The sequence below is a fragment of the Photinus pyralis genome, unplaced genomic scaffold (genome assembly GCF_008802855.1).
Source record: "Photinus pyralis isolate 1611_PpyrPB1 unplaced genomic scaffold, Ppyr1.3 Ppyr1.4_LG4, whole genome shotgun sequence".
Lineage (NCBI taxonomy): Eukaryota > Metazoa > Arthropoda > Insecta > Coleoptera > Lampyridae > Photinus > Photinus pyralis.
The window spans coordinates 32,693,393-32,720,162 of record NW_022170511.1 but is presented as its reverse complement, the minus strand read 5'-3'; the positions used below and the strand labels follow the sequence as shown (position 1 = coordinate 32,720,162).

The window sequence follows — 26,770 nt, the reverse complement described above, 5'->3', positions numbered from 1 at the left end:
CGTCTGTTCCTTCTCTAACTCGAGAGCGAAAATAGACACCGATTTCAACCCTTCGCCAATCGATTTTAATTATTTCAACGATTAATGCTATTGAATAATTTAATAATTTTACTAGCATTTCTTCATTTATTACCTTATATAATAATAAACCAGTACTTACATACTCTTTTGGGATTATACGTTGGACAAATACAGATTTAGAACAAATACAGAGAAACACACGTACACTATTAACAAAACACCATATACATCACCCTTACTCCTCTACTATACGACTTTACCTTCCTCGTTCGGAAGGAGGTAGAGGACTTACAGATATAAAACTATTGCACCAAACACAAATACACAATTTACGACAATACTTTTATAACAAATCAGATACTTCAGTCTTACACAAAACAGTAACATATGCAGACAAATCTTACACCCCACTTAACCTACACGAAACTAATATACTCCCACCCACATCCAAAATTACATACATCACAAATAACATACAAACATGGAACCAAAAGCCTTTACATGGACGATTTCCACAAGAGGTTAGCCAGGATTGTGTTGATTCTATAGCAACGCACAGTTGGTTGTCTGAATGTGATGTCTTCCCGGAGACTGAGGGTTTCATGTTAGCAATACAAGACCAGGTCATTAACACACGTAACTATAAAAAACACATAAGATAAGACACCATACTACAAATACACGCCACAGATCATACTTGAAAACAACACACACAAATTATATTGGGACAGGACACTACTCACAGACAAAACTATCCACAATAATAGACCAGATATTACACTTATTGATAAAACGCAAAAATCCATTTGTATTATAGACATTGCCATACCCAACACTAACAACTTAACTAAAACACATGCAGAAAAACACCGTAAATACACCGATATAGCTATCGAGCTTAAGACGCAGTGGAGAATGAAATCTACTGTTATAGTTCCCATTATTCTTAGTGCTACCGGAGTTATACCAAAGACAATACACCACAATTTACAACTATTAGGTTTAGACAAAAACACATACAAACATTTACAAAAAGCAGTCATTATCAACACATGCCATATTGTTCGTAAATTTCTAAACATAACACAAGATACTACACACAGAAATGATCCACAACGTATACATGTAAACAACAGTACTCGCTCACAACACGGTACACAACATACTGTAATATCTCCACCTCTAACCCAAACATACACACAAATACAACTTACCGAACAAACAAGTACAACAAATGATACAACATATACTACAATCAGAGATTCACCTCTGAAGCAAACCACGTTATCACAACCCATTAGTATTCAACCCAAACGCAAAAGCCTAAACAGCACTTTAGACTCACAACATGACACACAACATACTGTAATATCTCCACCCTTAACTCAACCAACCACACAAACACAACTTCCTGAACAAACAAACGCAATAAATACAAGTAACGCAACATGCACTACAAAGACGTCCTCACCCAATAAAGTTACACGGCTTAGCACAGCTAAAAAACACAATACTCTTTCTTCTCGGAAACACACCACGTTATCACAACCCACTCGTATTCAATCCAAACGCAAAAACCTTAACAGCACTACAGGCTCACAACATACTGGAATATCTCCACCAAACACCCAAGCAACCTCACAAATACAACCTCAAAAACAAAGAACCACGATAAATACAAGTAACACAACATGCACCACAAAGACAGGTCCACCCAATAAAGTTACACGCTCTAGCACAGTTAAAAAACACAATACTTCTACTTCTCAGAAACAACCCACTCGTATTCAACCGAAGCGCAAAAATCTAAACAGCACTACTAGCTCACAAAATACTGTAATATCTCCACCAAAAACACAAGCAACCTCACAAATACAACCTCAAGAACAAAGAAACACCATAAATACAAGTAACGCAACATGCACTACAAAGACAGGTCCACCCAATAAAGTTACACGCGCTAGCAGAGTTAAAAAACACATAATTCCTTCTTCACCGAAGCACACCACTTTATCACAACCCACTCGTATTCAACCCAAACGCAAAAACCTATACAGCACTACTAGCTCACAAAATACTGTAATATCTCCATCAATAACCCAAGCAACCTCACAAATACAACCTCAAGAACAAAGAAACACCATAAATACAAGTAACGCAACATGCACTACAAAGACAGGTCCATCCAATAAAGTTACACGCCCTAGCACACTTAAAAAACACAATACTCCTTCTTCTCAGAAACAACCCACTCGTATACAACCGAAGCTCAAAAACCTTAACAGCATCACAGGCTCACAAAATACTGCAATATCTCCACCAAAAACCCAGGCAACCTCACAAATACGACCTCAGGAACAAAGAAACACCATAAATACAAATAAAAAACACAAACCTCCTTCTTCACAGAAACACACCACGTTATCACAACCCACTCGTATTCAACCCAAACGCAAAGCCAAAGAAACACTTACACAATAAACTCCATTTTAATAAAATTACAGGAATTATTATAATGATTTTTTTTTGTTTTGTTTTGTTTTCCTCTTTCCTGATAGCGTTGGCTATTGTGCCCATCAATAGGTATGTTGGTAAGTACGAATTACATACTATCCCTAGATGTGTACGTTTTTTTTTTTTTTGTTTTTTTTTTTAAGAACCCTACATAACCTTCACCAGACACAGACACAGACACTAATCGTTACTTGATTTTAATCCGTGCGATTAGTTAACCAGGCTAGACCTGAGTTCTCACAAGAAACACCGACCATAATAATAATAATAATTGCCACGCGAAATTATAGAAAGATTATTCTGAAAGAAAGTATCGACACAGATCATTGCAGAAAATGTCATCTATACAGTGAAAGCATTGAGCACATTACAGGAGGATGTAAAATGCTTGCGGGTACGGACTATACCGAGAGACATGACACCGCAGCGAAAATCCTCCACCAGGAGCTTGCATTAAAGCACAAACTCATACCCACACGAACACAATATTACAAATATACGCCAACAAACATCCTCGAAAACGACGAATACAAATTATACTGGGATAGGACATTACACACAGACAAAACAATACCACATAACAGACCAGACATTACACTCATTCACAAAAGAACTAACAAAACACATCTAATAGACATAGCAATACCAAACGACGCGAACCTTCTAGACAAAGAGCAAGAAAAAATTGCAAAATACACTCCACTTGCAATTGAATTAAAAGAGGTATGGAAGCAGGATACAGTGACAATAGTACCAATTATAATATCTGTTACCGGACTAACAGCGAAAACTTTTACACGCTACTTGAATACGTTACAACTTCCGGAATACCTGCACACCAACATGCAAAAAGCCATACTATTGAAAACGGCTAACATCGTAAGAAGGTTCCGTAACCAATAACAAGCCACATCTGCATGATGACTTGGTCACGACCCGTCTCATGTACCACAACCACTATGTGTGAAAATAAACAAATAATAATAATCTTTATTCTTCTCCTAACGTAATGACATGGAAAAAACAAAGTAACGCGTTCATTAGATCCAAACTTACGCGGCATGTGTTTGGACACCCCAGACTGAAAAGTTTTTCAGGAACTACAATAAAAGATCAAGAGGATTAGTTTTGTTGTGGGAAATCATATGGACTTATTTGCTCGTTAGCACTCCGAGTAAGAATTTGAATGCCTTCCGATTTTCTGGAAACGCGGATTCGAAAATTTTCAAAAAATTTTTTCCAAATTGAAAGCAGACATTCCAAATGGTGTAGTTTTTAACATGACTTAAACTGTTCTTTTTAACTTCTTCACATCTTTATCAGTATTTAGTAACTCTAGCTTGTTAAAACATAAAAAATATATTCCACAGTCAGCGACAACATTTCCAACACTGAGAAAATGTGTACGAGGAAAATTAGATAACACAATCTTCGGTCAAAGTCGATGTTTTGTAAGACCTTTCGCGACCCGGAAATCTACGATTTTTGAATGATTGTTCATTATCAAAGGTTTTAGGTGGTCTCGACTGACGTCAGCAGGCAAATAAATTAACAATCGAATTTGTTCGAATTAAAAAAACGAAAGTAAGTAGTTATTGATAATCGAATGATTGTTATAATTTGTTTAACACTTTCTCTCACTTTCGGCATCTTCTAATTTCCTTACATTTAAGTGTAATTAAAGTTGCATTACAGAAAAGAAACTCACGTTACAAAATTGTGATACCGGTCGAGGTGTGTGCACGTCTTTACCTATATCACAAGTCTGTCACCATCAATATGTAACGGTACTTACTTATTGTTGTTAAGAATAAAGTCATAAAATCGGTTCATTATTGCAACGCGGACGCGTACACGCGTTTTGATCTCGAGATATTAACTAAGACACTAACTGTGCACTCTCTCCTCACAAACTGTTAATAGTAAATATTAAGAATGTACGACCTACTTATATAAAACATGAACTTTTCTGTACATGGTGCTGTATATTATTTTTTATTGATAATATTTCGATACCCTGCGACCTTATCCACGTCAAACACTTAACCAATTGAAGCACAGTGCAATCGCTATTTTGCTTAAATTAGTTGTCGAAATGATTTCTGTAACAGGTTTTTATGCAATACTTCATTATTAATAAATTGTGTCATCACTTTTACTTTCAGTAAACCTTTTCGGCTTTTTTGGGTTTACTGCAGTCCGCTCTGCGTTCTACCACAGTCTATATACATAGTGAGTGTCGTTGTACTCGTTCTGTAATATTCTGCAATACCAAACGAATGCGAAGGCTAATTAATTAACTTTGACAATTTCTGTAAAGTACATACAAGGTGCCCCAACGAACATTTGTGGAAGAGCAACAACCGTTAAACCGTTTCAGGCTTTTATTAATTTCTAAACTTTTTTCTCGGTAACTAATCGATCGATTTAAGAAAAATTAAAACCCCTTCCGATTTATGGTTAATTTGATCCCTCGTTCCATTTAAAAATTTGTGGAGTGATGCAACCCTTAGCAAAAAGATTCTTTTTGTTTTGCATAACAATTGTCTCCCATCGATATAAAAGACTCATCTTTGAATGTTTTTCCAAAAATTTTTTTGAACGAGTTTTAGGTGGGTACAAATGTTCGTCGAGGTACCTTGTATAATGTAAGAACACATTTTATACAGGAACACGACAGTTGAAAACTAAAAAAAATTTAGCTTATTTAAATAATATTCAAAATAACTGATTTAGAGTCGTTCTTTTGTGTTTCAGTTATATTTTATAGATATTCTTTATGGGCCCATCGAAATTAACTTGTCGAATAAACTCCATTAAAAGTAATAATTCAGGTATAGATAAAGAAAGATATTTTCTGGGCATAGAGAAATGCTACTTACTCCCAAATTGAATAATCCATTATCTCATAGCTATGTACGTGTAACCACTCTGATATCGGAGAAAGCGACGGAATACAACTAAATAATGTCTAAAGCAGGGGTTCCCAACCGGTGGTACGCGTACCACCGGTGGTACGCGAGAACGTTATAAGTGGTACGCGTTGCGTGGGTAAAGCAAGCGATTACGTGTAAGAACCTCTGTATGCGTGTCAGCCGTAATAAAAATGTAAGATGGTGGTACGCCAAAATCTTTAAACATTTTCATGTGGTACGCAGTTGCTAAAAGGTTGGGAACCCCTGGTCTAAAGCGTTCTTAGAGTCATCAATGGCATACACAGACATTACGAAGTATTTTTCATCAAATCATCATTATCATTGATGCGAAACTAAGTTCCTGTAATTAAGAAGTTTCTCTTCCTTTTGAATTCGAAATCTCATTCACTTTCTAAGTGCCCCACGCTTATGAAAAAAATGGTATTATTAAAAATAAAATTGAAGATTATGTCACAAACCTGAATTTTTGAGTGCAATTAAAATTCCGTGCAGCAAATTCGCCTGTGGCTCCTTCTTTTTCTGTGAAAAGCGGTATTCGTTACGCCAAAGAACGAGATTGATTGGAGTTATGCGAGAAAAATGGCAGATCTTCTTTGCTGTAAACTTCCATCCAAGCCATAACGAAATTATTGCGTCATTCGTTGCGATTAAAGGTCCTTGTTGAACCTGACAATATGTCCAGAAAACCTAATGACAACGATATTGTATTAGTTAAGTAATTAGTTACTTTAGTTCCGTGAAGATTAGGTTCATGTAATATTGGCATGTCGAAATGGTAATACAGATATGTGTAAATAGACAATTTAGACATGACTGTAAAAAATGTTAAAACAGTCTAAGTTATGGGGCAGTTTATTGATTTCTCCCGAAGTTGCATAAGTGCGAATATACATGGTGTTATATATAATAAGCCGTGCGTGTCGAAATCTTGTTTTTCAGGGGTGGGGGGGGGGATTAACCACATTCGAGGGGTATTCTAGGTATACTGTAACTATATGCGTCCAATTGAGGTTTTCGTGTAGCCTGACCCTTAAGAATCTTTCACAAGAGCGCTGTATTGGCGGATTCATGATTATCATGGCAGTATGGGCATTACGATAAAAAACAATAGCTGTTTAGTTTTAGTTGAATTGGTAGATCACCAACTGGTCATACTGTCCACAGCTTGATGAGCGCTATCTGCTACGGTGTTGAGGATCCCGTGGGAGTAGACGAAAATGTTCAAAGTAGTGGCACAAACGTGCGCCTAAACAGTTCTCAAAAACTTTTGAAAATGCTGATACAATAGATATGGGTCGATAATTGGCTACTTCGTGTCAATTGCCTTGTGTTCGATTGGGTTCTAAACATAATGAAGTGTGTGGGTATCTAGGTGGGTGTAGTATGTATTAAAGTAATCGAGGCCGAATAATCGATGCTACGTTCAGTTATATTTCGATCAAGAGCATAATTTTCAGTCGACGATGCTCTAAAGTATGTATCGACTTATTTACATTCGAAAAATCCGAAACTCAGTCCCTTGATACAACTTGCCGTATCAAGAATACAAAGTACAAGAATAAGTAGAGGAAAAACACTTCCAATCATTGCGACGAAAGGGTTTGTTTATTATGGATACTGCGGAAAAAGTGGGAAGGCTTTTCCACGAATATATAATGTAGTGTCTATTTAGCAAACAGTGCTAGTTTCTCATCAGTATTTTTAGGTACTTAGATTTTTATTTATCTACCTATTGTAATGGTACCAGGATATTTGAACAAAATGCCGGAAAGAAATCTACCTAGACCTGATCGGCCGGGCCGAAAGGGATTTTTTTCCTGACGAAATGCAAATCCCTCTCCTAATTGCGCTTATTTTCTCCTTTCATGACCACTTGGTGATCCATTTTATTGATGTTATCTTTTTCTTGGGCGATCACCAAATTCTTTGATATGTTCTGTTTATCGCCTCTGTAACGATCCCAGTTACAAAAAGATTTCATTCCCTTTTCCACATTTGCAACATTATCCCGTGGCGAACCAGGACCGTCTCGAACCGTACTGCACTTAGTAATTGTTTGGAACCGAACATCGCGTACACACAAGCGCCGCAATCTTCCCTTTGATATATCGTCGAAAAACCCACAACTCATGGATCGTGGCAAACCTCGATCTGCAACCCTTACCGGGTTCGCGATGGAGTTCGGTATGTCGTCCACACTGGCGCACGGATCTCAGTGCGGTTCGTGACGGGACAATGTTGCAAATTTGGACATGGGTTTATATTTCTTACTCTCACAAATGCCTCGGCAAGGTAATACCTTTCACTGTATCCTTATTTTCCTACTTTACCGGATGCCTGGGAAGGAACTTATTTGATATTCAGATTGTAAATGAGCTCCAAAAGATAAACAAAAATTATTGTAGGGTTTAGAATAATGTAGTAGGTTGTTGGATTGTCATAGAGTATTTTTGAGATTATTGGTTAGATACCCTTAATGAATGACTCAGGATCAGGAGACTGACAACCATGAGAAAACGTTATGGTAACTTATGAAGCCTCGATGTCGTCAAAACTTCTAATAACTGATGAATGTTTTCAGGATCTGTTAAAAGAACGACTGCATAGACATTTCTTGGCTCTTGTGTGAGCTAAGAAAAATCAAATGAAGTCGCTACCTGAATTATGATAAAATAAAAGAGAAATGTCAAAATCGTGATTTATCATAGATCCATTTCTGAACAAAAAACGACCAAAGGTTTTGCTGGATGCTACTGAAGTGATTATTTTGCTGATTACAACCTGTATGAATTTAACAGTCACTTTTTAGTAGGTAACCAAATTGCCGATAGTTTAATAGAAATATTTAAGAAGTGACGGCTGTGGCAGCCTTGGCTGTAATTACTAGAGGGATATACTGCGTGTTGCATCGCCAGACGGGGCATAGGAAATCCTATGTAATTTTGAAGGAGGTTAACTATTGACTTCCCTAATTATTTTAGAGGAAAAATCTATTTAGGTTATTTTTAGAGCATTAAAATTCGCATCTAAAAGGGTAACTTTCGATATTTTTCATTAACCACGTAACGAGATATTGGCAAAAATATTTAGTAATTTCTCAGTACTTACAGGGAACAATTGAGGTAAAGGTTGACTGCCAAATGAAGTTTGTTGAAATTTAATGCTTTATTTCTATTATTAGCGATGAATTACACGACTAAAGAGAAAGTATTGATGATCAAATGGTATTATCAAAGAAATAGTTATCGGGAAGTATCAGACATGTTTGCTGCTCAGTGATTTTAATGCTCTTCAAATAACCTAAATACATTTTTCCTTTAAAATAATTAGGGCAGCCAATAATTAATAACCTCCTTTAAATTTACATGGGATTTCCTATGTCCCGTCTGTCGATGCAACACGCTGTTATAGTCTGCTATTCATTGAGACAGTTCGAGGGTGGAATTCGTTCTCTAAAACGTACAAAAAATTTGTTTAACCCCCACGCAAAAAAGGTTTCAAATTCTCATGCTTGTATACAATAGGTATCCCCACTAGGTTGAAAATTACATCGTCAACACAAAGCTTTGGTTTGTTAGAAGTTAGAATTGTACGCCTCGAACATACATTGAAATCTAAAATACGTCTACCTCTTTTGTTAAAATCTAATTAGGTTGACTTACAGTCGGCAAAAAATAATGTGCTTCATTCATTCATTGTTTCTGACGCTTTCTGTCGAATCAAATTCGCTTTGATAATTGATTTCAACCCAATCGTTGATTCAGCTAACTTTGTAGGTACCTATGTGGTTTGCGGCCACAGTTTCTTAAACCAAAGCTAAACTTTTCATTATGTCATGTTGTTCTAAAGTCAAAAATAAGGAAGCTATTGACAATTTTTAAATTTCTAATGTCTTTAATTCAGAAATATGAATTCGGTTCTCATAAAATAAATTAGGTCTTCAAGCAGTTGACAAATATTGTTATGTTACAATTGTGTAATTTTCAGTTATGCACATTGTATTTTTAAGAAGCAATTTACGCATTTAGAAAAAGGGCGTTTTTGTCGAGATTTTGATAATGGGACTGTCAATTATTCTTCGCCATAGTAATCGGCGTAAAACCACACTAGTTCCCTAATTGAACCAACCCTTGTATTATTTACAATTACCAAGTTAGCAATAGTGCTGAAATTAGTTTGAAGACAGTGATTTGTGGACCATAATAGGGCAAACACCTATTCAATGAAACGTTGAAACCGCTCACTTTTTTTCCCCTACCTTTGGAATTTCACTTCAATAGTTCTCTTTTTTCATTTAGCCTTGAACTGCCCTCTGCTAATGTTTTCCTACACCGCATGCTCGGTTCTAATGAGGCATATGCCCGAAATTAACTGCTTTGATTTTTGGAACTGCAATATTTAAGACGCAAGTTTTAAGGAGGGGGCAATGTAGAGTGTCTGCATTAACCTACTTATGCCAAGACAGGACCCAATTTTTTTCAACTGATTTATAGAATTTCCAGATATTTTGAACGTTATCGCAGTCGTTCGTCTGTATCTTTAGTTTGTGGGCTGCTTTACCATAACAATTAACATTGACTACTTTTTTGACGTTTGTGTTCTTACTATACTAGTAGACGACTGGAAATTTTCGTATCAAAATGTGAATACTCACCTAAAGGCTGCGCAGAAGAGAGTTTTGTGTAACCTGAACAATTGTAAAAAAAACCACTACAATGACTATGACTTATTATTTTTGGTAAAATGTAAAAAACAATCGCCATATTACAATAACAACAGTTCTACATCTAAAGTACATTGCAAATGTATGAGCAAATTTAATATTGTGGTTCATTTGCAATAAACGTTTTATGGTGAAGCGGTATAAAAATGTACATCTAGAAACTAACATAAAAAGCTAAAATTTGAGACTAATATTTTAATAGTGATGGAATGTATATAATGATTTTGGACACATTTAGTAATACCTAAGGTTTAACCGTATTATGCAAATATTTTAGGCTCCTGTAGAAATTCCTAATAATCTCTTGAAAATAAATAAAACACAATACAAAAATTGGTAGTACTAAACTAAAAATTTGATTAAATATCACATGCACTTAAAACTATATCTATCACATGATTGTAGTTTTGTTTATTCTTATCGGTTGGCAAGTATCTTCAACTTTAGTACGAAGAATAAGCAAAATCTAATAAAAATAAAGATAGCACTCAAAACAGCTACGTCTATTAAGTATGTGTTTAAATCGTCTTTTAAAGATAATTGATCTAAAAACTTTTTTGGAGTTCTAAATATACACAGCATTTGGTTACATTGTAGCTTAGGTCTATCCAAACCGTAAATTGCTATCATAATACCTTCAAAGCTATACTTGACGTAACTACCATATGGTAACCAGCGAATATAAACCGGAATATCGTTTAAGTTTACAAAAAATCCAGACAAAAGCACCATAGGAATTGACGCGATCGGGCCAATAAATACGCCACCTTCCACGTTGAAGGCAGCACCGACTAGAAGACCAATACTTTGAGATACTAACGCCGTTAGTACGGCGATTAACAGCACCATTCCGAACCTCATCGGTTCCATTGGCTGTGATGTGATGTAGTAGACACTCATCATGTAACATATTGTCAACAGAAGCTGAAAAAATAGTTTAGTTAATCGTGCGGGTTGTTGGAGTAATGGAGATTTACTTGAAATGGAATGTCTGCCACAGTCTTAGCGAAATAGTAGGCCTTTATGGAGTACCAATAGTTGAGATGCTCGCGTATAAAGACGGACATTTCCAATGGAACTAAAATCGTAATAAGTACCGAGCGGATTTTTTCCCGCAATACTCACATGTTAATATCGTTGGCATCATAGCGGAGAATGTTATAAACATTATTGTAAAAAATATTAACCCCGCGTTGCTCATCACTTTCGAAGCGTCGTTACCAATATCGTAATAAATTAGACCCAAAAGACACCCTATCACAAAATATGCCGCTAACCGCATTGTCGTCAGTTGAGTATCTCTCAGAGTTGTGAAGGCGATGCGCTTTAGTAGTATCCAGAATTGTAACCATCCGGAAATTGGAAATCTGGCGACGTTCTCCGACATTTGCAGGTTTTCCGCCGAATCTAGGAGGGCGGTCGTACACGTCGCTCCCGAATTTATTGTGGTAGGTTGTTTGACACCGTTAGGTACCGGCAACGTTTTATTGCTGGAAGGTAATGGACTGGATTCCTTAGATATATCGTTTGTGATTGTGGTGGTAACCATGTTACATTCTGGCGTTTTCTGATCGAACTTATCGCACTTTCCAGTTTTCACAGCAGTGATAAGTTTCTGGAGGTAATCCCCGTGTTCACCGCAAGCCACCTCCAGTACTAAAACGGATTTGTTAGCTTGTTGCATTTGTAAGAAGGTAAACTTACCATAGTCAGCCGGATTGTGATAGCTGGGGCATTGAGGGCCGACTGAGGAAAGGAACGGAACAAGACCCATGATGATACCTTTGTAAATGCAGTTGCCTTCGGTAAGCATGTATAAGTAGTCGAATATTTCAAAGATTCTAGCGGACGGTTGATGTATTGTACATATTATAGTTCTTCCACCTCTTGCCAATGATTTTAACAATGAAATACACTGGAAGCAAGATGAGCTATCTAGTCCACTTGTGGGTTCATCAAAAAACATAACTGGAGGATTATTAACAAGCTCTAAAGCTATCGATAGTCGTTTGCGTTGACCACCGGATATGCTACAGGTTAATGTGCTGCCACAGTCGTTTAAATTTAAAACTTCGATCACTTCTTCTATCACTGCTTCTTTTTGAGTTACTGTCAGGTCTTTACCAATTTTCAAGCTTGCAGATACCCTCAGTGCTTCTTTTACTGTTAAATTCGGCGTTAAACAATCGTCTTGCATTATGTAGCAAGACATTTTACGAAATCTGCGCAGATTTCTTTCTTTTCCGTTTATTAATATCGAGCCTTCCAAATTTGATGTTCTGAAAATTAACTGTTAACCGGGATCGTACGTCGAAAACCACTTACTTGTAACCCGCCAAAATATTCATTAAGGTACTTTTGCCAGCTCCCGAAGGACCCATGATTGCGGTTAGTTCCCCAGATCTAAATTTTCCATTGACCGATTGCAAAATTTTCTTGTACCCCTTCTTCCTTCCTTCCGATACGGAATACGAAAGGTCTATGAATTGTATATCTACAGGCGGCCTTTTCGGTAAATGTGTCAATGCTATCATAGGCCTCTTCTGGTTGGTTGGGTTACTGTTTGGTACCTTCTTAAGACCACTTCCATTTATTGCGTTCGATATCGCACCATTGCATATATTGTTTTGTGATTCGCTGAAAGGATGCACATTATTATGAAGTTTGCAACGTTCGAAGATTGTATGTACGCTAAATGTGTAGTGTAGTAACAACATAATACGCACGAACATCAATAAATGATCAGTTACATTTATACAGGCAATATTAAGAACATTTAACTATAGTAATGCTCTCAATGAATAGCTATTTAGTAAAAAAAAACAACGGAGGTTTGGTTAGAAATTTGGATATTTCCACTAGGTGTCTCGCACTTAAATTTCATCCAAGAGAGGTTCTGGCATCAGGATAATCAGAACACACAACTATCCTCATGAGTTGGCAGGGGAAAAGGGTTGGAATGTTCCACAATTTGCTTGTATGTCACGGTAATAAATCAGTTAATGATTAAAAATTCCCTCTGAAATATTTCGAATCGCACAACATGAGTAAGTATTATAAGTATGAAGACAAGGACAGTTCACTTATTAATTATGTAATGCATATTTGAAACGTGAATGAATGAAATAAGCCAAATATCTTTAATTAATTATCGAAGGATCGTACTTGTACTCCTACTAGCGGAGGTTTAAAGTCGAAAGGCTAAGTACAATGGCTGAGGATTCACGAGCATAAATTGGCTACAATTCCGACATTTAGCTTTAGGTCAAGTAGCAAATAAGCAAAAGTTCTTTGAACTAATGATTTAATGAACGTACCGTGAAAAGTATTAAGCAATTGATGAGCCTAATTAGGTACTTTGTAAAACATTCGATGTAGAAATTTCAATTAATTAATTTCATTCAGTGATACGACGCATTGTTTCAAGTAAAAATAAATAAATAAAATATAAATAAAACTGAACAACATAAGTAGTGAGTTAACCGTATTTTTATAATCTAAAATTAAAGGAAAACGCACTTGCCAAATGGTATGATTTTATGGAAAAAACGAATTATTGCAAAATTCCTTAATACATGTAATCCGCAAAAAAGGAATAGACTTACCTAAAGGTATTGTTAAGTATTTCCAGTTCCCTTGGCGGTGGAGACCGCACATTGCTGGATTTGTACGTTGCGCTTCCCTCTTGATAACTATCGAACTCATTGTCGTCGGGTAGATTAATTGTAACGCTTTTCAATTCATTTGATTCATTCATAATGGAAAGTATCAGTTACCAGATGACCCGCATTTAGTATAGCGATGGAGATGGAGTTCTGAAACAAAATGGAGTTTTTTAGAAACAACTTGGGATAAGATAATGTACTGTTATTACAATCAAGCATTTGTATTTGCGTAAAACTGATAAAGTAGCACCGCTGAGCAAGGTAGGTACATTCGCACCCTGAGAGACAGTTATATTGTATCATATATCAGTTGTCAAACTACAGTTTACTTAATCCTAAAGCTGGGAGCAAAATGTTTCCACAGTGAGGTAGTCATGGTGCGATATTATCATCCGTTTGTTCAAAAAGTGGCAATCTTTACACTTGAGAACATCCGATGAGCGTTGAGTACCTATACTCCCTTCTGAGATATACCTTGCCGGAAAAGACGAGCTTTTGAGAACTATGAACCTATTCGCTTTCTGGTCATACTTATCACTGTTTATTCACGTATGATCACATGTGATGCCCGACAACGATTACAGGTGATGGAACAACCGTGGACTTTGATAGACGATTGCGCCTAAAAAGTTTCCGCTCTTCCACTCGAATCGGTCTTGTAATTTGGGTTATTTTCAAAGTACCCAAGCGTGGTTAAAGACGCATAAAAAACGGCACTTCTACAAACAGGTCGAATAAACAATAAAAATCAACAATGGACTTAAATAGAGATAGTAAAAGATAAGATTAGGCACAAAAATATCTTCTCAAGGATGGTAAGAACGTCAACGAACAAGAAAAACATTGCGAAGTTGTACTTCAAGGGTCCTAGTTTTCATTTATCTCGGTAAACAGAGTCTTTGTAAGAACCCGAACTAAATTTTGGGCCAGTTAATAATCAGCGGTGAATTGCTACCCTTTAATCGTTTATAAATTGCAAACATCATCGCAGATAGATATTGTCGGCATCATCAAGTAGCAATCGACTAAAAATTTCAATCTGAGGATCAATTAGCACTTGTGTTTAGAATTATTAGTAGATGTTAGTATATTACATTAACATATTTTTAACGGAAAGCTTTAGGTACATCTGGAATGACAGAATGGAAGCCGAGAAGTTCCCTTGAGGAATAGAGAGAAAACTTCCCGAGCGACTTGGTCCTTTCAAAATACGTCGGGAGATCTGTTCGTTGGAAAAGCTTAATTTGACAGTCACCGAAGTAACTTCTAAGACAGGAAAATTCCCGTTGAAATTGTAAGCTCTGACACGTAAACTATATGGGAACGTACGCCTTTTAAAAGTTAAATTAAGAAATATACAAAATATCCTTCTATATACAAATAACTTTTCAGTTGCAGTCCCTTTTCCATTCATATCACAAAACCCGTGGGGGCAAAGATCCAAATTTAGAACATTCCCTATTTCAAAAGACGCAAGTATTTACATTGAAATTTTTCGGCGTACACAAAATATGACAGGTTTCAGTAGGCCTTTAAATGTTAACAGTTTGTATAGGACTTCAACCAAATGAAATATGTAACATCAATGTACTATTTATTAAATGGCATTTCATCAGTATTGAAAGGCGTGACACGAATAAAATAAGGACGAGTTGATAATAAGGTACGGTTCCGCTTGATTTGGTTCTGCCCACGACAAAATCGAGGACAAAGTAATATCAAAATGATACGGCAGATTGCGAAACAGCGCACGAGAGATGTTGTAAGAAGTGGTTTTTTTGTAATTCCCTATTTAATGCAATAAATCGCCGCCGCCAAAGAATGTGTAGTGTTGTAATAATATAAAAGACGGCCAAAATTTGAACACAAAATTTAGCTACTGGCAATTCATATTGTCTCAATCGTAACCAGACATTTTTGTAATTAACTTATGAGGGTCATACAATAACATCCTCGTGCAGTCCCACTGAGGTGAATATCAAGCACATACAAATGCTTCATTAACCAAAGCAACTCATTATTTTGTGGATGGGAAAATTTCTCAAATAAGTTGAAACCCCCCAGCATGTCTACATCTATCAATTAACGTATCACAACTGATTTCAACGATATAATAGCGCTGTTTGCTAAAGAAGATGGGGACATCTTTTTTTTTTAAGGCTTTCGGGATCTTGCCCATTTTAGCCTACATTAGAGAAACCAGAGGACTAAACAAGGATTTATACGTTTCACGCTTTGGGGCCGATCAAAGCGACTTCACACAAAACATATAGGTAGGCCACGGAAGGTTGGTAGCACATAAGGATGACATAATACGGGTTACAATTACAACGGTAGTTTACTTGCAGCTACAAAACGGACTAAAATGTCATAAACTCCCTTATCGTTGGTACTTAGAATTGTTGGTACATCGAGAGGGAGTGTCAAACCCAGCTTGAGTTAAGTCTTCCATCATGATATTCGTGTAATTTGTATTCTGCGGACAGGCGAGCACTAAATGATTCAAATCTGCTACCTCATAATTACAAAACGTGCACTGTGCCGAGGGAATCAAATTTATTCTGTGCAAATGCGCTGGATTATTTGCTGATCCTTTGAAATAAAAGAAATACATATTTTTACTCTCCATAAAAAACTCTATTCTACGATACCTTATTGCCATCGAATGTCAATCAAACATAATTGATCTTGGCTTGTTAGAGCCTTGACTCCATATGAGTCATGAGGATTTAAAAAAAACAAACCATAGAAAAAATCACAATGGGCCAAATGGGGAAATCGTGCCGGCCCTCCAAAGCGCCTCTAATTGAAATGAGGCGCCCAGAGAAGCGAGCCATCGATGTTCTTGAAATGTGTGCCGTTGCACTGTCTTGTTGGAACCTAATGTCCCCCAAGTCCGACTAAGCTAACCGTGGGAAATAAATTCCTGTAACGTTTACACAGCAGTCCGAATTCACTGTCACTGCACACTTCATTTTTCTCAAAAAACCAGAGACCAATGAGTCTAGCGGAGGAAAATGCACACGCTGTAACTTTAGGTGAATGCAAAAGCCTTTGATGCGATTCTCGAGGATTGGTGTCAGTCCAGTAGCGCATGTTTTGCTTGTTGACGGCATCACACAAATGAAGACTTTCATCGCTAAAAAAATAGCGTTCTCAGGAACGACTTCGAGAAGAGCCTCACACACGCTCATCCGAGAATTGAAGTCACGTTCAGAAAGTTCCAGCACAATCGCCATCTTGTAGAGATGGGAATGAAAATGATAAATAATTCACCTCAGAGAACAATCGGACAGTCCAAGGGCACTCGCGGCAACGAGGCTAAGTTAAAGCGATTCCGAAAGGCGCGCTGGGTTGAGATCACAGCATATTTGCTCGAAAAGTACGCCTCAACGGCAAAAAGCACGCTCTCACTGTTCCAAAGTGTGGCAACTGAGTTCAGTTGTGCCGGGACAAAACTTTATAGTCCGCCCTCTCAAACGAGACCACTAGCGCTCCGCCACATCAACCAACTGATTGGCGCGCATTTTAAAAAAGGAAGTTCTGCTGCCGCATCTTGTATATACTACGCATAACCCCAGACAAGGAAACAGGAGGTACAACGGAGGGGGTGCCGCAAACGAAAAACATAACAGAATAGCGAGGTTCAGATGCGGAAACGAGGAGAGGGAAAAGGACAAGGGAGAGAAGAAGAAACGATATGCAGAGTATGTGGAAGAGGAATAGAAAATGGATAATAGAAACAAGTTCAAAAAGTAATAGTAAACGATTTACAAAAAGCGCATTCCCACATTAACAGTCTTTGTCCGAAAAAATTAGTTACTTTAACCAAATTCGTTTTCAGCAATTTAACAAAAAAATTCGTCCACAAGAAAGTTGACACTGCGCATGCACAACCTATTCTTTGACATATCATTTCAACTTGATTTTATAAGAATCATCTTAGCGTATAGAATTTATAAGCACAAAAATCTCATACATCTGAATACTGAACGATAATGCATTAATTTTACAACACACCTCCTTAAGGGGTTAATTCTGTCCCCTCAGATTAGCATAGCTTGTAAAACAAATTTTTTAATTTGGTATTAATTTTACCTTTATTGGAGGTGCAAGTCTTTTAACAAATAAAAAATTGGATTGCGCAAGTGCCAAAGCTGGGCTGTGCATGCGCAAATTTTTTAAATTCGTTTGCATAGTTGCTTGAGGTTTAAGGAATATGTACTAACATAGAAAATCCGGATATCCACATGTTCTTTGTAAAATTATGGCACATGAAAAAATTAATTTTTTACTATAACTTTTTTTAGTAAGAAACGCATAAAAATTCCTTCCTTGGTGCAAGCCTCGACTCCATAACGAACCAAATAGCGAAAAAAGTAAATCGATAGCTCTTAAGATAAAGATGTAGTAGCGACCGGACGGACAGACGGATGAAGGGACAAAGTGGCCACAATAGCGAATTTTTTATGGAAATGCGCTCAAAAGGGAAGATATGCGTAAAATATGATAATTATATGAACATGTAATTATTTATTAACGATCTTCAAGATCGTTTATAATGTTGTATTGCTGTCTGTCTGTTCGTTTGTCTGTCTGCCCATGTTGCACAATCACTTTATTTAAAAACGTTCAATCGCCTTAAAAGTTATGGATGTTCTTAAAAATCTTAAGGATATAAGAAAGGTCGCAATTTTCCAAACTGTATGTCCCGAGATTATTTAAACTCGAGGTTAAACTCCAAATTACAAAGTTAGAAGACTGTTTTCTACCAACTACCGCCCCTCTCCCTTTAATTAAAATCGGCGGGTTGGGAAGGAGAACTGCTTTTATCCTTCATGGGACTCTAATGAAAGGTCTCAACGAATTAATTGCTACCACCCAAAGTCCTCCTCCTGGGCCCCTGATCGTGATCATATTAGTTCATATTATATTTAGTAGTATTAGACTTACATACCGTTTTTTTAAGGGAATTTTTCGAAAGAAAAAAATTCTCTTCAGGTGATGGATTTGTCCGCCTGTCTGTTCCTCGAGAACCAAAAGGGACGGCGATGTCCCAATCAATTTCTACGAGTTCAAGGATCAGTGCTTTTGAATATGATCTCGATTAAAAGTCGTGTTTCCGAATGCAACCTGTTTTAAAGAATTTGCTATTCCGTTCTATTCCATTGTAGGTATCGATTTATTGTTTCAATGTAAGCACTTAACATTAAAGAAACCAGGTGTCAAATTCTTGACAGAATAGCTTCCTAGCTGAAACCAAAAATTGCCAACATATGTACGCACTTACAGACGGGAAAAATTTATTCTTTCTTTAAAAGTTGCTTAAAATGGTCTAAAACGTCGACATTTGATGAAATTTTGAAATGTTCAAAAAACGGCTATCGCAATAGCTACCTAGCACATGCTAGGAAGCTAATAAGAAAGGTGCATTTTTTACGCATGCATTTTGTTTGCTTTTATTAGAGGGACCTACCATCCAAATTTCGTTAAAATTGCTCCATAAATAAGAAAGTTGGATGTTGCACATGCGCAACACTATTTTTTGCGCATGCATTTTGTTAGCTTTTATTAAAAGGACCTACCATCTAAATTTCGTTAAAATTGTTCCATAAATAAGAAAGTTGCATTTCTGCGCATGCGCAACACGATTTTGCGCATGCATTTTGTTTGCTTTTATTAGAGGGACCTACCATCCAATTTTCGTTAAAATTGCTCCATAAATAAGAAAGTTGGATGTTGCACATGCGCAACACTATTTTTTGCGCATGCATTTTGTTAGCTTTTATTAAAAGGATCTATCATCTAAATTTCGTTAAAATTGTTCCATAAATAAGAAAGTTGCATTTCTGCGCATGCGAAACACGATTTTTGCGCATGCATTTTGTTTGCTTTTATTAAAGGGACCTACCATCCAATTTTCGTTAAAATTGCTCCATAAATAAGAAAGTTGGATGTTGCACATGCGCAACTCAATTTTTTGCGCATGCATTTTGTTTTCATTAGCACGCATGCACATGAATTTTGTTTGCTTTTATTAAAGGGACTTACCATAGAAATTTCGTTTAAATTGCTTCAGAAACAAGATCGTTGCGTTTTGCACATATGCAACACAATTTTTTGACGTTGACAATTTTTTTCTCCGTTTTTTGATAATATAACCCGGCCCAATTTTTTGTAGGTTGTACACAGGAAAATAAGGTCTTCCAAATAATAGAATAAAAATTTTAGGTTGCTATTTGAAAAAAAAAGTTCGATGCCGTTACGGCGCTCCAAAATTTTTTTTCAAAAATGCGGCCCGTTATTTTTCTGTTCGGTATGCCTAAAACATATATACAAAATTTCAACAAAATCCGTCGAGCCGTTTTCTCAGAAAATTGCCAACAACGTACGTACGTACGTACATACAGACGGAAAAAAATTTTATTCTTTAAAAGTTGCTTAAAATGGTCTAAAACGTCGACATTTGATGAAATTTTGAAATGTTCAAAAAACGGCTATCGCAATAGCTACCTAGCACATGCTAGGAAGCTAAAAATTGACAGGTTGTGATTAAGTATATTAAAATCATACACAATGATTGTCGCGGAAATTGTTGCCATGGTATCCTTAATCTAAAACTGGGGCCTACGTTTCCATACGAGTAACATTAATTTGGAAACAACTGAATGTAGAGTAACAAAATTCCAATGCAGTACTTAATTCTTTGGCTTTACATCGTTACATGTCACAGAGCCCCAAGAGAAAATATGGATAGACCGACGGATTAAGAGTGGAGTACTTTTTTTTTAATTGATTGAAATGCACTATATAAGTATTTGCAAAGCACAACGACATCGATGGATTGAGATTACATTTTTTAAATTAGTGCAGTGCGATAAAGCTGTTTAGTCATTCCCAATTTTGAAATACATTTCAGGAAACATCCAAGACATACCAACAAGTCTCGCCAGGAAAGAATGCCGGTCACAGCACACCTGATGCTGGTCTACAATACAATCATATGGAGAACATAGGATTGTAGACCGGTATCAATTGTTCTGTGACCGGCATTCTTTCCTAGCGAGACTAATATCTATTATTCTCTGGGGGTTGGTTTGATGATCTGCATCATAATCCGCGCGATAGCATTTTTTGTAACGTTTTAGATTTGTTTATATAAACTATTAAGTAATGGATAAAGCTCTTAAGTTGGCCACTTAAGATCTCTGATAAGGGACTTCAAGTATCATAAGTAGGTCTACACGGAACAGCTGAGTGCAAATTATTGATCGATTGATTCATTAACCTTTTACCTATAATAGTAGGTCCGCTTTCACTGATTCCATTTATACAGTTCGACTCTAACCCCTTAGAAGAAAAAATCAATTAGCGTTAATCTGAAATACGATCTCCACCAATATTTCGAAATGTTAATATTACTTCGTGGGTAGTTTCCCGTTTGTTAACAACGAACGCTTGACAATGGGGGTGGGTGATTAGTGTCAACATTGTATATGGAATTGTATTAATAGATTGCATGTTAACCTAAAATCTCCCCATGTGGCCAAACGTAATTATTTACAGAAGTACTGGGCATTTAAATAGCTATTAAATCCACTTAATTTAAGCATTAAATACTGTGTACGTTTCTTTGCCAACGTTTGGGTAATAAAATCGCAGTTATTTATTAGTAGTTACCTAGCAAAAGAAGCCGATGGATGGAGCCGTCACAAAAGAAAGTTGGGAAGTAACCAAAAATATATTGAGCAAACAACAGACGCGTTTATTATAATTTCCATCGAGTTAACCAACTATTTCCATCTTGAATAGACACATTTTGGGCTGTACCCAACAGTGCTATTTCTAGCAGGCAAGTGCGAAACTCTAGGTTGACATGCAAGCAATGCGTCTATCGATTTTTAGTAACCACCCCAATCTAAAATGGCAATTAATAAAGGTCTACGCGTTACATAACTTACCACTTAACGCGATTTAGACAACACAAACTAGCTCGTACTAATTATAATTTTCACATGCCGGTTGCTATATTTACCCGATACATAACTTAATATAACGTGACTATGGTAATTATAGAGGATATGCTTTGTATGTACAAAGACAATGTAAAAAAATGTCCTCATGCGTGACAAGATCAACGAGCTAAATGAAATACGTATTATATACATTAATATCAATTACAGTTACAGTGACCCCGTCGTTTCCTATCTTAGTTCTCAATGTCTTGGATGTTAAAAATTAACCAGAACGACTGGAGGCGGGTTGTTTCATGTTTGCAAAGTTCAAATCTGCGACACTACCTCAGAGTGAATGCACAAGGCTCCCATACAGGCCATGGTTTGTATTCTTGCGATATGTGAAATCAGAGATGAAGGTATGGACCCCTTCACGAAACATTAAACAGTAATGTTATCATAATTTTATTATTGAAGAATCAAAAAAGTATTCGGTTAGCTAAAAACCCCATACACTCATCGTTTTGATTTCGTTAATGATCTCCGCGAATTGGAGATTCTAAAACCATGGTACAAGTTACACATTTGATATTATACTTTGTGCCGTTACTATAATAAGGATTTATGAAGCTGCCTATTTATTCACATCCAATAAATAATTGTGTTCTCCAGGTTCGATCATTTGGGTAACGATCCTATGTCCCTATTGGCATATACTTAATGTACAATAATCATTCTGTGTCCGAAACACATTTTTAAAAAAATGTCTTGTAGGATGTAGATAGCACTAATGTATGGTTTGACAATTTGTTTAAAATTTAAAATGCTTTACTGCACTTACCGCAAGTCTTTCAAAAGCTACTAGCTCACTGTGCCACTATTTCTGCTTCATACATGATTGGAACTTATATATAAATGTAAGTGCTTTTGATAGTAAAATCAAACGAGAATGGTAAAGCCGCGTCCACAGCGCGAACACTTGAACGAATTAACGCAGAACGTTGAAAGTCCCTTCCGCTAGTAAGTAACGGATTCAGTTTTTATCGCATATACAAATATGGCTATTAGGAAACGAGCAGATTTACAGGGACCTATCATAAACAGCTTAACGCGGAGTATAACGTATTAAACTCATGTAGTGGGTCCTTACCTTTAAGTAGTTAGCATATCTACTTGCACTTTTTTTTACATATATTTTGAATTTTGAACCTACGTACAATTAGAAACCAGTTTTCAAGAATAATTGTTGTAATTAAATTAAGCGCAATTCCATAACAAGACCAAAGTTCCGAGAGAAATTACTTTGATAAGATTTGTTTTGATAGGATAACTCATTTATTAATGTGAACTTCGACCCTCATTAGAATCTTGCAATTAAAACTAGAATTCTGGACATCCCCCATAATATGAAATCTTAAAGATTTGGAAAGATAATCAATAGTTTTAAAAGTAAATAAAACATTATAAATTTCCTGTACCTTTGACTGGCTCTATCCACCCCTTACACGAGAAAAATTTGATCAAAAATTGGTGTTACTTTCGCTGCAGAAGTTTGAAAATCTTTTATTGTTTCTTCTATCTTAAGCGCCATGAATGAAACTTATAACTTTCGAAACGTTGCGTCGGTCCGAACTTTAAAATTCCAGAGCTTTGCGCATATCTGGGATGAATTCACTCAGAGAAATAACCTTGAGAAAATAATGTGTTTGCTTTGTGCAATCATAAATTCATATCCTCATAAATAAAAAAGTTTGCAATTCGGTTTATAAATGGTTGAGATGCGAAAAGGGCACTCTGAATGTGTGAAACGACTACACTCAACTTTTGTCATTGTGTCTTATATGGCTAAAGCTACGCCACCAAAGAAGAAACAATTAACGTCATCCTCTGCTATTTAAAACAATTTTTCTTTCCTTTCAACTTCCGTCTCCACTCCCTTAACAAATCAATGCGTCGTTGAACGACGAACTGCACGTGATTCCTTATCTTGAAACCAATTAACTTAGGCCGCACTAACCGAGGCACTAACAAAACTTCTTACCCACGACCGGAGATAGACTTCTACAAATCCTACGCAATTATTTCCAAATGTTTAAATCTAGTCTTTAACACGTACTAATAATTTAAAATACAAAGTGATTATTTAAACAAAATTAACAACTAATAATTCTGATACAACCGAAGTCAAATAAAACGTCCACATGGCGTAGTTTATTTATTTATTGCCCCTCTTGTTCTGAGCCCTCAACAGGTTTTCGCCCAATTACAGAGTGGCCCGCAAAAAGTTTTCAGTTGTTCTATACTACTCCGGTATTTAGGAAAACCTAATTCGGAGTGCCGGGCAAAATGCTCAAAACTGATCTAAGCAAATTCCCATCTCTGCCATAGATGAAAAATTCTCACCTCAGCCCACGTTCGAACACCCGACCTTTGGTTATGTAGGTCAGCGCTCTACCACTGAGCTACACAGTCGTTACACAACATTATTGAAAAAAATGTTGTGTCAGCTTGATAAAATCGTGTAATTATCTAGACGCCACTTTGATATGATCTCAAGATGATGCAGAACTTGTATAGATAGACTCGTAATAACGCATTTAGTCGGTCTTGCGGTGATCTTGAGATCCTTTTAGAGGAATTTTGAGTAAATTGTGGGAAAATTAGAGTGTTAAGAAATATCTGCAGGTTTTGGGGAGTCGATCTGAATTGCACCAAAACCTCAATAGATCTGTGAAGACGTCATTCGGTCACTGTGGGGTAACTTTGCGTGCTTTTTTCCAGACTTGATCTCTGAAATCTGTTGCTAAGTCAGCAGTGATGCCAAATATAAGCATTCCGCACGAAAACACGCCTATATGAAAAGAATATAGAGGCACCCTTCATTTAATTATCTACACTTTCCATAATTATACCGACAACCTTCGAACATCCATCCCACAGACATTTATGTATATTAATGGATACAAAACATGCAAATCGTTTCAATTCAATTTCACCCACTAAAAAACGTTGGCATAATTAAAATGAAGTGTCAAGAAAAAGACTTCGTTAGCTGCACACAATCTTTTCTACTTTAATTTCGTGTAAATTTGCTATACCTAGGCGAGGAGAGTTTAGAAATGACGTGTATTCCGCAATAGTAAAAACCTTCATCCCTTAATGAGATTTCGCACGTCCTCATTTTTACCTCTAAAAAAACATAAATGTCGATCAATCGATATTTAACTACCTATGTTGGACTATATCCACATACCCAGTCTTTATAGAAGGGGGTTAATTTATGCGGTTCGCTGCAATGGATTTTAAAAAACTGGGTAATGATATCAGTTCCGGCGTATATGTAAAGCAGGTCTCGACAGAGGTAATGCCATATCAAAGAATAATTTGCGAATTGTGTGAAAGAGGAAATTTGAATCTTCTATCCCAATATTATGAAGAGTGTCGTCTTACTTTAAAGGGAGATCTGAATGAATTAAATACGTCTTTGTGTTTTCAAGTGGCAGATTTTCAACATCCAAGAGTAATAACATAAAAACGTTATATATATTCTGAAAATGTTATTTTCAGAATATACTCGTATATAACGACAATAACGTTACACGTACAGTGCCGGTTGCATAAACATTACTTGATTCGGGTTTAATCCTGATCCTGGTGTTAAGAAACGTGATTGGTTAATACACTTGACATTATCTAATAGGAGTATAAACACACCCACTATGAAGCCAATCAAATGCCATAACACCCGGATTAAATGTAATCCCGTGTTAACACATGATTATTTTGTATATGCAACTGTACCACAGAGATTTGCAGCTGATTTTGAGTTTATGTGCAATGCGGTGCGTTGTTCGCTTTCAAATCGAGGATTTAATTCACAAGTCCGGTGATGGTGAAATGATAAAAGTTTAAATAAAGAAGATACCATTATTTATTTTCTGGTTATACTATAGTAGTATTTTTGTTTAGTGAATGAAACATTACATTCATTTTGATGTACTTTGCCAGTATATGTATAACCTCAAAAGTCACTGTAGATATGTGTATTTCGTTGGTATTGAAACGAGCTAATAACTAATTATGCACCTGAATGATTTATTCCTTAGCACCACAACCCCAAAAAGGTTATTATTGTATCATTTATTGTGTAAATAGGGCAAGAATGCTAAATGAAGTTTTACGGAAATAATTTCTAACTACTACAAATTTTTGATATGCAATGTATCACCATGTGTCAATATACATACATATAACACAGTTACATTTAATTATTTCTAATTCCTTTAATTGTTATATTTTAATTTTTACTAATGTTTTGCCGAAAGCTTTAAAAAATATAGTCCAGCAAATTTTCTAAAGCGATTTCAAGGCGGCATCAAGTCGCTACCAAGTGGATAAAGGATTAGTCATCGGCGATAAGGAATGAAAGAATATGAAAAAGTATTTCCATGAAGTATGATACGCTGATTCGAAACTGCTCTAGAACCTTTTTGTTTACTACAATGCCCATTGAATTACGTTTAATTTTAGTCTTACATCTCTTACATCATGAGTAACAATAAGTAATAAATAATAAGTAACTGTTATAAATCAATCAATATTGATCACTGCCACTGATTTATATATTGAAATTGCGCGAGTATCTAAAAAAGTCTGTTAAAAAGGCATTGCACGACGACTCAAAAAATAAAACAAGATATCAGTGGCGTACGTAGAAATTTATTCTGGGGGGGGGGGGGGGGGATTAAACAAGTGCGTACTATAAGTGCGTACTATAAGGGGGAGGGGGGTAAGAAATAGAAATTGGGTTGCAGGTTGCTGATGCTGGTAGTCATTTATCTATTTATTATTGTACAGGCGAAAAATATTAAATTAGAACGGTATTTTATTTCTCTTGCTGACAGGCCCCTTTATTGGTTTTGCTTTAATTAGTCAACGAAAACTTTGAATAATAGG

General features: G+C 36.3%; 1 protein-coding gene across 1 annotated transcript in view; it reads right to left on the bottom strand.

The window, feature by feature from the left end:
- Positions 1–10,457: 10,457 nt before the first annotated feature.
- Positions 10,458–26,770, bottom strand: part of LOC116169971 (ATP-binding cassette sub-family G member 4) — a 33,179-nt gene continuing 16,866 nt past the window's right edge. Inside the window, exons 2-7 of the mRNA XM_031486199.1 lie at positions 13,800–14,009; positions 12,520–12,831; positions 11,899–12,473; positions 11,320–11,850; positions 11,172–11,272; positions 10,458–11,118 (exon numbers count right to left, since the gene is read on the bottom strand). Coding sequence (XP_031342059.1) covers positions 10,612–11,118; positions 11,172–11,272; positions 11,320–11,850; positions 11,899–12,473; positions 12,520–12,831; positions 13,800–13,951 — 2,178 coding nt within the window. The 5' untranslated portion in view covers positions 13,952–14,009 and the 3' untranslated portion in view covers positions 10,458–10,611. The remainder of the gene's footprint in view (positions 11,119–11,171; positions 11,273–11,319; positions 11,851–11,898; positions 12,474–12,519; positions 12,832–13,799; positions 14,010–26,770) is intronic.